Genomic DNA, 13,871 nt, shown 5'->3' with positions numbered 1-13,871 from the left:
GGCTTACATGGGGCATCACTAGTTACTCCCATCTCTAGATCATTTATAAATATGTTAAAAAGCAGGGGTCCCAGCACAGACCCCTGAGGAACCCCACTATCTACCCTTCTCCATTGAGAATACTGACCATTTAACCCTACTCTCTGTTTTCTATCTTTTAACCAGTTTTAAATCCACAATAGAACACTACCTCCTATCCCATGACTCTCCAATTTCTTCTGGAGTCTTTCATGAGGTACATTGTCAAATGCCTTTTGAAAATCCAGATACACAGTATCAAGTGGCTCGCCTTTATCCACGTTTGTTAACCCCTTCAAAGAAATGTAATAGATTGGTGAGGCAAGATTTCCCTTCACTAAATCCATGTTGGCTTTGTCTCAATCCATGCTTATGTATATGCTCTGTAATTTTGTTCTCAAGGAGCATTTATCTAAACCACACTACTAAGTTCTGTATTGTTCATCCTACTGCCATACAGTTGCTAATTTACTCAGCATTATTTTGAGTGTTTTTTTTATCTCTGACGGTCTCTGTTTTTCAGTGCATTTTCAGTCACTGAGTTTTGTGCAAGTTGATGACAAGGAATTGTTAGATATGGAACCAGCTTTTCTCTTCATTTTTCAACGTCTGAAATTTTTCAACAAGGTATGCTACTTCCATTGAACAGATTACTGTTTTGCTATAGAGCTTTTACATGTGTATATATCCCATTATCTTTCTTAACTAAAATGAGTCTCCATATTACATATAGCAGAAATTTGATCGTATACGTTGGCCTATTTCTTTTAAACATAGTACTATTACTTTCAAAGTCGGTTTACATGAAAAAATAAGCCCAGATATTTTGATCTCTGCTTTTTATGTTTATATCTTTGGTGTTTTACTACGTTTGTTTAAAATGTGTTTTTAGTTTTTTATGTCCTTATGATTGCGATATCTTATTATGTGTGATCATTATATTTTATTTTCTGCTTTTAGAATTTTCTATCTCTGAGGCAGGCACATATTGTGCTGAAACATAGCTGTGTCAAATTTTTCTTGTTTTTAGCCACTGAGTATAATAAAGAATCATCTTGTTTCTATTTTCATTGACTGGCTCCATTTTTTTCTTGGACTTTTGGTTTGCTCCAGTCGTGGAGTTTTTTTTTCCTTCTCCTTCTCTATTTTATGCTTATGGCAGCTTGTTGACTTTATCTTGAAAGTGTGGGGTGTTTGGGGGATTCATATGGGACAGAACAACATGGCTGTACTGATAAGGCTGAGTTATGATTGTTTTTCTCTTGCCTTGTGATGATTAAAGTAAAAGTTTTTTTTAATCATCTCGCTTACTAAAGGAACATGGTATGCTATGAGCATTGGCCAGCTTTTGGTTGGGGTTGGATTTGTTTCATTTTTTATCATCAATGTGTATTTTGCAAAATAAAAAGTAAAATATCATATGGATTTATATGCTGTAATTATTTTATCTCATATATTATAAAGTGCTTTGGGCCCTTTTGTTGGTAGAATGAAGCGAGGGTCATGAAGTATTAAGGGTAAGGTAAGGATCATGGATTTGATCTACCGCCTTTCTGTAGTACAACCAAAGCAGGTTACTTTTATTATAAACAGGCACTTTCTCTGTCCCTAGTGGGCTGACGCTCTGTTTTGTACCTGGGGCGATGGAGGATTTAAACGACTTGCCTAGAGTCACTAGGAGCTGCAGTGGGAATCGAACCCAGTTTGAGTAGCCTGTTGCACTAACTATTAGGCTACTCCTCCACTCCAAGGACTATATAAGCTTAAAAAGAGAATAGCGAGGTTCATGCAGATCCTGTAGTGGTGCCTGTCAGTGAGGTGAATGGTGCTGAGGGTTTACCTCTTCTTCAGCTGGGGAGGAGACAGAAACCAAAATGTGCTTCCCTGTGCTGTGTGATTTAGTGACCTCCAAAAGAGGATTCACCATATCATAATGTCTATGGTGTAAATATCCATATAAGAATCATGGCACTAATGTGCTGGTTAGCTGGGAGGGTGGAAAAGGAGGTGTTCTGGAGGGATAGAGTAGAAAAAATATTAGCGCTTAGAGATTGGGACTTCATTTGTTGTTCTAAGTAATTGCAGATTTCTTTGTTATGGTTGAAACAAATGTTAACTCTGCTATTTTATAATACAAAAGTTAATAAATATTTTAAAAAGAATTATGGCAATAAATATCTGATAGGTACAATGTACACTGTAGAGTTTGCAGGAGCCTGGCTTTCTTATTCCACTTCATCTTTTTTTTTTTTTCCCCTGCCTTAGGTTACAGAACAGCTACACAGCATCCCAGAGAACCAACCAGGACTTGGAGGAGAAACTACACACCACAGTAAGCAAAGCAAACTGTCTGCCCCTGGTCTTCTCCAACTCAGCTACTGCTTGTTTCAGCGAACCTCTTGCCCATTGCCCCCTGCTCTCTCCTCTATCCTATGTTGCCTGTTCCTTTCCTGCTCCATTCCTCCTTTGCCTGCTGTCTGTTCTTTCATCACTTGTTCTGAGTGTTCCTCTCTTCATTATCCATTCTTGTTGGCTTTTCTACATTAAGGTGAATGCTGGTAAATAACACAACCCTCAGTAACTTGGTAGAACTTGCTGTCTGTCCCATGGGTATACTCCCACTCCCTCTGCAACAAACCTGTGTCTGCTCTGTGTCCCACAGGAACACTCAACCACTCCTCCCTCCACATGCTTTGCATATCCTTGAGACTCCCCCCTATAGTGACCTTTCACTGTCCTGCGACTTCTCTTTATCCAGAATTCCCTGTCCTGTTACTTCTCTTTATCTAGAATTCCCAACATGGATGGGGGTTTTTTTTCCCCTGATTTAAGTTGGAGCAGAAATCTGCACAGATGGGTCACATGACTGTCTTATGCCGGCATGACAGTGAGCTCACTTGCTTTTCTTTATATAAAACTTTTGAACATACTCGGAGGTTGAATTCTGCCCTTCAGTGTACTTCATCTTTGATAAGTAGGAGGAGTGGTCTAGTGGTTAGAGTGGTGGACTTTTGGTCCTGGGGAACTGGGTTCGATTCCCACTACAGGCACAGGCGGCAGCTCCTTGTGACTCTGGGCAAGTCACTTAACCCTCCATTGCCCCAGGTACAAATAAGTACCTGTATATAATATGTAAGCCGCATTGAACCTGCTATGAGTGGGAAAGCGCGGGGTACAAACGTAAGAAAAATAAATAACCATTTGATATCTGACCAGGCTGCTATTGAGACATTTTAGGCTTGAGAGTTACTTCTTTGCCTTTCCGTCTAGGCATGTGGTCGTTCCCCCTCCCCCTCCCCCCCCCCCCCCCCCCCCCCATTAATCTTAGATTATATTTTTGTCGGTTTGCAGGTAGTGGTGTTTTTTTTTTTCCTTTTAAAGTGTCTCACACCATCCTGTCACTTGTAGTTTCTGCTATGTGGAACTGTATTTAATGCTGCATAAATCTAGTAACACAATTAGAAATAAGTTGATTAGACTTGCAGTCCAATCAATTGTTTTCTATCCCGGTATATCTTAGGTTTTGAAAAGCGTTATCTTTCACCTGTTGGTTCGTATTAAAACCATTGTTAATAAGGGATCCACAGCTTACTCAAGAGCCAAGGAAGCCAGAGTTCAAATCCCACTTCTTTCATCTTATTAGAGCAGTCTGAACCCATTTGAAAAGACCTCAGTGTTCTCTGGAGAACGTATATCTTAGGTTTTGAAAAACGTTATCTTTCACCTGTTGGTTCGTATTAAAACCATTGTTAATAAGGGATCCACAGCTTACTCAAGAGCCAAGGAAGCCAGAGTTCAAATCCCACTTCTTTCATCTTATTAGAGCAGTCTGAACCCATTTGAAAAGACCTCAGTGTTCTCTGGAGAACGTATATCTTAGGTTTTGAAAAACGTTATCTTTCACCTGTTGGTTCGTATTAAAACCATTGTTAATAAGGGATCCACCAGCTTACTCAAGAGCCAAGGAAGCCAGAGTTCAAATCCCACTTCTTTCATCTTATTAGAGCAGTCTGAACCCATTTGAAAAGACCTCAGTGTTCTCTGGAGAACTTAGATGGAAGATCACACTTCCCTTTTAGTTCTCTTCTAGATTTACTTTAGGAGAAAAGCAAATCTGTTAAAGATGGCAAACCCGTCTCTAAGGGAAGAAGGACCAGTGATTTCCTGGCATCTCATTCTTCGGGAAGTTTAGGAATTTCTTGTTTGTCAGTATACTGTGTCAAAGCTAGACTGATCAGTTGGCAAAGGGGCATAATCCACCTGTCTGGGCTGGTGAGTAGAACTCAAGGAAAGAAAATTAACAGGTAATTTTAGTTCATCTCTCACTGACACTCGTGACCTTGGGCAAGTCACTTCACCCTCCATTGCCTGAAATGCAAACATAGTAGATAACAGCAGGTAAAGACCACCATAGCCCATCCAGTCTGTCCAGTAAGGTGATAGGGTTGTAACTCTTGTTCTGTGCAGGTGGCCTTCCCTCCCTCTAATGCCCTTGTTTAGTATTATAATGCCTTCATGAAGAGACCTACCTAGGGCACGCTTAACCATGAGGCAGACTAGGCACTTGCCTAGAGTGGCAGATGGGGACACAAAGACAGTTGCAGTTGAAACCACACAGATATAAAGAACTGTCAGTGTGTACATCTGCCCTTTTTATGAATTTTTCCGGGATCATTTTAGTTTTGATGGTATTGAGATCATAATTGACTTCCAAAAGCTTGTTGGGTGCAGTATAAAGTTTTATCAATAATGTATTGCACGCAGTTGCACCTTGGTATTTTTCACAAATGTTGGTGGTATATCGACTAGGGAGACAGTTGAGATCTGAGACTGCCATGAAGCTATCTACTGATGGGATGGTGACAATAGGCAGAAACCCATGCTATAGTTTTTTTTTTCAGTAGCTGGTCCACTATAGTGGAATGTGTTACCAGGAATGCTGAGGTTCTTTGTGAACAAGCAGAGACTATATCTCACAACTGGGTGATGTCATCTGACGGAGCCCAGTGCTTACACTGCCCAGCACTCTGTCTCTTTAAGAGGCCTTTAACATCATCGCTCCATTCGTGCGCAGGTGCCTTCCTGCCTGACGTGCAAGCACGGAACCAGTAGTCTTCGTTTTTCCATGGAGAAGAAAAGTTGCAGTTTTGATCTCTCCTACACTTTTCGTTTCACTTTTGCCTTGGTGCCTTCCCTCCACAGTTTTTGTCCCTTTTCATTATTTTATTTATTTTGCTACCCTTAGTGTCCCTAGTCATTTTTGCCCTTTGTTAAGTTTCTGTAACTGCATGGGCTGGGCTATTTTTAGGCTCGAGCTCTGGCTGAGATGCATCAAGCATTTTCAGGGGGTGAGTGGCCTTTTTTCACCCTCTACAGTATGATTTGGCGTTGGCTGTTTTTCCTTCCATGTCTCAGAAAGATCCCAGTGGCTTTAAGCAGTATTCCCAGTGTAATTGGGTAATATCTGGGACTGATCCAGTGTCCTGTGCTTGCACATGCAAAAGAGGATCCAGAAAGCCAGAGAGATTAGCACGGAAAACATTTTGGCACCAAGTCTGGGCCTGATGGCTGAGGTAGCACTGGCATCAAGGAGGTCTCCCCCGCCTTGATATTGGGCGCTGTTAGGATCTCAGCACCAGTCTGCATCAGACCCAACACCGAGGCGACATGAGAATTTGGTGTAGTCCTCTTTGTTGCTCGACATGGAGTCAAGCCTAAGATGAGCAAGCATTGGTCCCCCTCGAAGCACAGTACTGGGAGCACCAGGGCATTGGTGTTAAGCAGAGCACTCCCTTTCTCTCTCGAGTTGCCAATGCTGCATCTGTCTTCCAGCAGGGCTGAGGCTTCCCATTCAGCACAGACAGGTTCGCAGGCTGTTCCCTCACCAGCAACTGCCCATCTTTTACCGATGGTTGCCCTTAACGACAGGTTCTCGGCCATGCCCTGGGATGAGCTGGCGGGCTTGCTGCAGCAGCAGAGTGCATTGACATTGAGGGCAATTGTGCCAGCCATAGTACTAACAACTATTCAAGTATCAAATTCCTTTATTAAGTTTCAATAAACAAAATGAATTAAAATTCTATTAGACTACTAATCTATACCCATCCACTCACACTACTGCTTACTAATCACATCCACCTCTTTCACATCCTCACCTCTCATACACAAATCACAAACATTAATCTTCTCATAAATGTAGCATAATGTGCAACATCAGACCAACTTGGTGTACATAACATTGAATGCCACAGTTCATCTTTTGCTGATCTTGCATGAATCAAACATTTACATAACATTTAACTCGAAATGTAACAGTTCATTGCTGATGCGACTTCAATCAAATGTTTAAAGAGCGATTGGCTACACAGAAGCACCCACCCACATTCTTGATTAGTCTTCCCCCCCCCCCCGCCCTCCCCAAAACAGCGCAATGAACCTGATCACCATCAGAGTTACAAATCAGAGTATTACAAACCATTGTATATCAGCCACATCTCCTTCACCATTGAAACAATGGCACCCATGCAGTCGCATTCCAAATATGCCTGTAAATCCTTTAGCAACAACGATACTTCATCCAATACATTGGACCAATTCTTTGAAAGACGTCCGCTCCAAGAGTTTTCACCAAATGTCTAGTAGTAGTTGCAGCATTGCTACACAGACTTGGGAGGCCATGTGTTCCCATATCCAGTGGCCAACCGGGGGGGGGGGGGGGGGCAGTGGGGGCGGTCTACCCTGGGTGCACGCTGCTGGGGGGGTGCCGCGTGCCGGTCAGCTTCGTTCTGGGGCAGAGGGAGCATGGAAATGAACAAAGCTGACCGGCGCGCGGCACCCCCCCCCCCCAGCGGCGTGCACCCGGGGGGGAGGGTTCTTTCGCCGGGGGAGGTCGCACTGCACCGGGGGGGGGGGGGGGGCACATCGGCGATCCGCCCCGGGTGTCAGCCCCCCTAGGAACGCCACTGCCCGTATCTCAACAATTGACTGATGAGCACCTTGGGGAGGGTGCTCGGGAGTCCATGTGGATGACTATTTGGGTGCTTGAGCTACTAGGGTTCGTTTTAAACTACCTCAAGTCCCATCTCCACCCTGTCCAGCGATTAGAGTTTATAGGAGCCCTGCTCAATACTCAGATGGTTTGAACCTACCTCCCAGAGATGAGAGCAGGCAATCTTGTCGCACTAGCGTCCAAGGTTCGTCCCTCTCAGCAGCTCAGCAGATTTTGAGATTGGTAGGCCACTTGGTTTCCACAGTGTACTGTATGTTACACCCATAACATGTCTTCACGTGAGATCATCTCAGTGGTATCAAGCCATGGGGAATCTAGAAGATGTCATCCAAGCATCCCCAGAGCTTTTACGCTCCCTTCTGTGGTGGACCATTTGATCCAATTTGATGCTGGGACTTCCATTCCAAATTCCTCAGCCACAAAAAGTGCTGATGATGGATACATCTCTCCTGGGATGGGGAGCACATGTAGATGGGTTTCCCACTTGAGGAGCTTGGTCCTCCAAGGAAACAAATCTTCAGATCAATCTCCTGGAGCTCTGGGTGATCTGGAACGCTCTAAAGGCTTTCAGAGATTGGCTATCTCACCAAATTGTTCTCATCCAAACAGACAGGTTGCAATGTATTACACCAACAAGCAGGGGGGCACCGGATCACGCGCTCTGTGCTAGGAGGCCATCCGGATGTGGCATTGGGCTCGCCAACATGGCATGTTCCTTCGAGCCACTTATCTGGTGGGCAAAAACAAAACCCTGGCCGACAGACTGAGTAGGATATTGCAACCTCACGAGTGGTCTCTCAATATGGCCATAGCCCACAAGATCTTCCACACGTGGGGCACCCCCTCAATGGATTTTTTTGCCACTCAGCTCGACTACAAGGACCCTCAGTTCTATTCCAGGCTTCATGCCCATGACAGACTAGCGTCAGATGCATTCCTTCTCAATTGGGGTCAGGTGGTGAATAAACTATTGGAAACAGTTCTAAAGCGGAGGATCATGAGGTTTCTCGAATCGAATGGCCTGCAGGACCCAAGGCAGCATAGCTTCACTAGAGGCAGGTCGTGTCGGACAAATCTGATAGGCTTCTTTGCTTTGGTGACCAAGCAGTTGAATGTGGGAGGGGCTCTAGATGTGGTGTACTTGGATTTTAGCAAAGCCTTTGACATGGTTCTGCACAGGCGACTGATTAATAAATTGAATGCCCTCGGTATGGGACCTGAAGTGACTGACTAGGTTAAAATCTGGTTAACTGGAAGGAGACAGAGGGTAGTGGTAAATGGAGCTTGCTCTGAGGAAAGGGATGTTATCAGTGGTGTACTGCAGGGGTCGGTCCTCGTGCTGGCTCTTTTTAACATTTTTGTGAGCGATATTGCGGAGGGCTGTCTGGTAAGGTTTGTCTTTTTGCGGATGATACTAAACTCTTTAATAAGGTGGACACCCTGGAGGGTGTGGATGGCATGAAGAAGGATCTAGCGAAGCTTGAAGAATGGTCCGATAATTGGCAACTAAGATTTAATGCTAAGAAGGGAGTGGCCTAGTGGTTAGAGTGGTGGACTTTGGTCCTGGGGAACTGGGTTCGATTCTCACTGCAGGCACACTCTGGGCAAGTCACTTAACCCTCCATTGCCCCAGGTACAAATAAGTACCTAAGCCACATTGAGCCTGCCATGAGTGGGAAAGCGCGGGGTACAAATAAAGAAAAAAAAAGAAATGCAGAGTCATGCACATGGATTACAAGAATCCAAGGACACAGTACAATATAGGGGGTGAAGTGCTTCTGTGTACGATAGAAGAGCGGGACTGGGGGGTGATTGTGTCTGATGACCTTAAGGTGGCTAAACAGGTAGAAAAAGGCGACAGTCAAAGCCAGAAGGATGCTTGGGTGCATAAGGAGAGGGATGACCAGCAGGAAAAAAAGAGGTGATAATGCTCTTGTATAAGTCTCTGGTGAGGCCCCATTTAGAGTACTGCATGCAATTCTGGAGATCGCACCTGTAGAAAGATATAACAGGATGGAGTCGGTCTAGAGGGTGGCTACCAAATTGGTAAGTGGTCTTGGACATAAAACATGTAGAGATAGGCTCATGATCCTTAACATGTATATGCTGGAAGAGAGGCTGGAGAACGGCGATATGATAGAGATGTTTAAATACCTCAGTGGCATTAATGTACAGGAGGTGAGCCTTTTTCAAATTTAAGAAGATACTCCTTTTCTAGAAAGGGTGATGATGTGTGGAATGGCCTCCCAGTGGAGGTCATGGAGACAAAGACTATGTCAGAATTTAAGAAAGCGTGAGACAGGTACATGGATCCCTTAGAAAAAGGAGGCGTTAGTAGGCACTGAGGAAGGGCAGACTGGATGGGCCATTTTGCCCTTATCTGCCATCATGTTTCTAGGTCTTCTGTATGCGTATCCTCCAGTAACTCTAGTGGGAAAGACTTTGTTGAAACTCAAGAAGACCACGGATCCCTGATTCTGATACTCTGTACTGGCTGCAGCAGATTTGGTTCTCTACTTCTGGAGTTATCCTCCGAAGAGCCATGGAGATCGGAGTGTGTTCCGACCCTCCTGATGCAGAACGAGGGGTCTCTTCTACATACCAACCTCCAGTCTCTGGCTCTTACAGCTTGGATGTTGAGAGCTTAAAATTTGCTTCCTTGGGTCTTCAGAGGGTGTCTCCCGGGTCTTGCTGGCTTCCAGGAAAGATTTCACTAAGAGGTGCTATTCTTTCAAATGGAGATTTGCCACCTGATGTGAGAGCAAGGCCCTAGATCTTCTTGCTTGCCCTATACAGAACCTTCTTGAATACCTTCTACGCCTGTCAGGTTTAAGGTCAACTCCGTAAGGGTTCACCTTAGTGCAATTAGTGCTCATCAGCATGTAGAAGGTAAGCCAGTCTATGGACAACCTCTAGTTGTTCGCTTCATGAGAGGTTTGTTTTTGTCAAAGCCCCTTGTCAAACCTCCACCAGTGTCATGGGATCTCACCGTTCTCACCAGCTTTCGAGCCACTGATTCCTGCCATCTGAAGCACTTGACCTGGAAGGTCGTTTCTTGGTGGCTGTTACTTCAGCTCGTAGGGTCAGTGAGCTTCAGGCCGTAGTAGTGGATACACCATATACTAAATTTCATCACAACGGAGTAGTCCTTCGCACGCACCCTAAGTTCCTGCCAAAAGTGGTGTTGAGTTCCATCTGAACCAGTCAATTGTCTTGCCAACATTCTTTCCCTGACCTCAAGAGAGCATTGGCCTACTACATGGAGCAGACAAGGCCCCACAGACAGTCCGTCCAGCTTTTTATTTCTTTTGATCCCAACTAGGATGGGGGTTGCCATCGGGAAACACACCATTTCTAATTGGCTGGCAGATTGCATTTACTTCACTTTTACCCCAGGCTGGGCTGGCCCTAGAGGGTCATGTCACGGCTTATAATGTCAGAGCCATGGCTGCGTCAGTAGCCCACTTGAGGTCAGTCTCCATTGAAGAAACTTGCAAGGCTGCAGTGTGGTCTTCAGTCCACACATTCACATCACACTACTGCCTTGAACAGGATACCCAACACAACAGTTGGTTCGGGCAGACAGTGTTGCAGAATTTATTTGGGGTCTAGAATCCAGTTCTACCCTCTTAGGCCCGTTTTATTCTGTTCCAGGCTGCACTCTCATTCAGATTGAATATAGTTTCAGGTTAATCTGTGTTACGTTCTCGCCGTTGCGAGACCCAGTTGATCAGTGTTTATTGTTTTTGGTGAGCCTAGATGCTAGGGATTCCCCACTTGTGAGAATTAATAAGCCTGCTTGTCCTCAGTGAAAGTGAAGGTACGAAACGAAAACTGAGAGGTTACAGAGTTCTGAAGTGGCAGGAGCAACTTCGGAAAAACATGCGGTACTTACCTGTAGCAGGTGTTCTCCAAGGACAGCAGGCATTATATTCTACACAATCCCTCCCACCTCCCCTTGAAGTTGTCTCCTTTGTTATTTTACTTTAATTTGTTTGCTGTAGTATAAAACTGAGTGGACCTCTTTCATGAGCAGGTGGGAAGGCACATGCGCAGTGGAGCATGTCTTTCACTCCACAAAGCTCTCATTAGACTTTTGTAAATTCCGGACCGGTCAATGCAAGTCGTGGTCCCACTTGTGAGAATATAAAGCCTGCTGTCCTCGGAGAACACCTGCTACAGGTAAGTACCGCATGTTTTTTCTGAAGTTGCCTCCTCACTTCGGAACTCTGTACCTCTCAGTTTTCGTTTAGAACTTCTTTTAATAACTTGAAGACGGCCGGCACTAAAAAAAACATTTCTTTAATAAGGCTTTTTGCTTCACTTGAATGGTGTCTTTTTAGGTTTTGTACTGATATTGAATTGCTTTTTAGTAGAGCCCTGAGACTGTGCTACTTTGTGTACTGTGCTTCTCTGTAGTATCTGTTTAGAATATTTTGTTCCCTTCCCCAAAGCCATTATTAAGAAGAATTGTAACCTAGCATCCTCTTGTGTTTTCCTTCCACCCCCCCCCCCCCCCCCACAATGTTCTTTAATTTTATTTGTAAACCGCTAAGATTTTCATGGATTGGCCATTATATGAAATAAAGCTGAACTGTGAATCTAATCTGGTGTCGCAGCGCAACAGTTGAAAAATCACATTTTTAGGGTATACATATTCAGTTCATCAGGTCTCTTCTCATATGTCTTTGTTACAAATCCCCTACCATTTTTGGTGCTTTCCTCTGAACCAGTTTAAAACCTTTAGTCCTTACTAGATATGGCATCCAAAACTGAACATTGTACTCCAAGTGGGCCTCAGCAACGACTTATACAGGGGAATCACGCCACATTTCTTCTGCTGGTTATGACTTCTCTGTGTAGCATAGCATCCTTCTGGCTGTGGCCTCCACCTTTACCATTGTTTTCACCACATTGAGATCCTCAGATACTATCGCCCTAAGGTCTCTCTCTGAACTGTGTTTATCAGCTTTTGCCTCCAGCCTCCCATATCCTTTGGATTTCTGCATCCCAAAGTGCATCATTTGCACTTCTTTGCATTAAACTGCCAGACCTTAGACCATTCTTCTAATTTTTGTAGATCTCTTCTCGTGTTTTCTACTCCTCTGTGGTGTCCACTCTGGATATCTTTGTGTCAGCCGCAAAAAGACAAATCTTCCTTCTAACCCTCTGGCAGTGTTGCTCACAAATGTATTAAATAGAATTGGTCCCAGTACCAATCCCTGAAGCACTCCACTATTCACCTTCCTTTCCTCTGAGCAAACTCCATTCACCACTATCTCTTGGTCCATCTGACAGTCAGTTCCATCCAGTTCAGCACCTTGGGTTGTAATGTCAATCCGCTCAGCTTATTTAGGAGCCTCCTGTGAGGAACCGTATCAAAGGCTTTGCTAAAATTCAAGTAGACTACCTGTAGTCCATGTCCTTTATGCAGTTCTCTGGTCGCCTAGTCAAGGAAATCAGATTCATTTGGCAGGAATTTCCTTTGGTAAAACTATGTTGCCTTAGATCTTGCAAACTGTTGGATTCTAGGAAGTTTATTATCCTTTCCTTCAGCACCAGCATCTTCATCATTTTTCCAACCACAAAGTGAGGCTTACTAGTCTGTAGTTTCCCACTTCTTCCTTGTCCCTGTTCCTGTGAAGAGGGACCACATCCTCTTGTCTCCAATCCCGCGGAACCTCTCCCATCTCCAGGGATCTAGTAATAATCTTTAAGAGGTCCGGCCTTGATTTCTCCTGAGTTTCCTCAGTATTCTGGGATGTGTCCCATGCAGCCTCATGGTTTTGTCCACTTCATTTTCAGCTGTTCATATAAACTAGCTGAAAAAACACTACCTTGTTAGCCCTGTCTTCATAAGGGGAAGTGTTCCATCCCCTTTATTATTTTGTTATCCCCCTCAGAACCCAAATGCTTTTTGAGATGGGGTGACCAGGACTGCACACACTACTCGAGGTGTAGACATACCAGAACATATATAGAAGCATAACTGTGTTGTTCTCCATCCCTTTTCAGACAGTGCTTAACATTGTTTGCTTTTTTTGATAGGCCATGGCATACTAGCCTGAAAACTTTTGTTGTATTTTTTCACAGTGACTCCAAGATCTTTCTTGGATGGTGACTCCTAACTAGGAGCCCAGCATTTTGTACCTGTAGCTGGGATTATTTTTTTCCCTATGTGCATCGTTTCGCACTTGTCAACATAAAATTTTTATCTGACATTTGGATGCCCAGTCTCCTAGTCTCACAAGATTCTTCTGCAAATCCTCATAATCCTCTGCTATTTTAACACAATAATTTTATATTGTCCTTTATTACTTCAGGTACCAACTTAAAGACCTACTTATTAACATGTGTTATAGTAATAGAATGCGTAATTGCCCAATTAACATATTAATTGGCAATACCATACACATACGTTGCCAATAATGCAGTTTAATATTCTGAAAAAAATCCTTCCCATGAACATTGAACCTTAAAAGATATGTTAAAAATAAAAGAACTGTGCATCCCCCCACCTGAGGCCAAATTCCATAGTTACTTAGTGGTGAGGGACATTCGCTGTCCGCCTACCACGTCTCAAAATTTGTTATAAAATATTGTCCTTTGGACCAACTGGGGCATCCATCCCCAGCCACTTCCGCTCCGGCTTCCCCATTTTCTAAAATGCATCACTTACTCTGTAGCAGGAGTCTTGTGATGCTGCCACTAGGCTTTACATTAATTAACCTCAAATTAATTTGTGTTGTAAAACATGAAATTTACCACACCTTAGTAAATTAGTAGATTGTAAGGCCTCTAGGGACAAGCAGATACCAGTGAAAGGTGAGCTAATATAAAGATT

General features: G+C 43.9%; 1 protein-coding gene across 1 annotated transcript in view; it reads left to right on the top strand.

The window, feature by feature from the left end:
- The window catches only part of TJAP1 (tight junction associated protein 1), a 111,037-nt gene that overhangs the window by 82,689 nt on the left and 14,477 nt on the right, over positions 1-13,871 (top strand). The window contains 1 exon segment of the mRNA XM_030195870.1: positions 2,284-2,350. Within this exon segment, the coding sequence (XP_030051730.1) occupies positions 2,284-2,350 (67 nt within the window).

Source organism: Microcaecilia unicolor, chromosome 3, assembly GCF_901765095.1.
Source record: "Microcaecilia unicolor chromosome 3, aMicUni1.1, whole genome shotgun sequence".
Classification (NCBI taxonomy): domain Eukaryota; kingdom Metazoa; phylum Chordata; class Amphibia; order Gymnophiona; family Siphonopidae; genus Microcaecilia; species Microcaecilia unicolor.
Note: the sequence above shows the minus strand (reverse complement) of the source record. Positions and strands in the feature narration are given on the sequence as shown.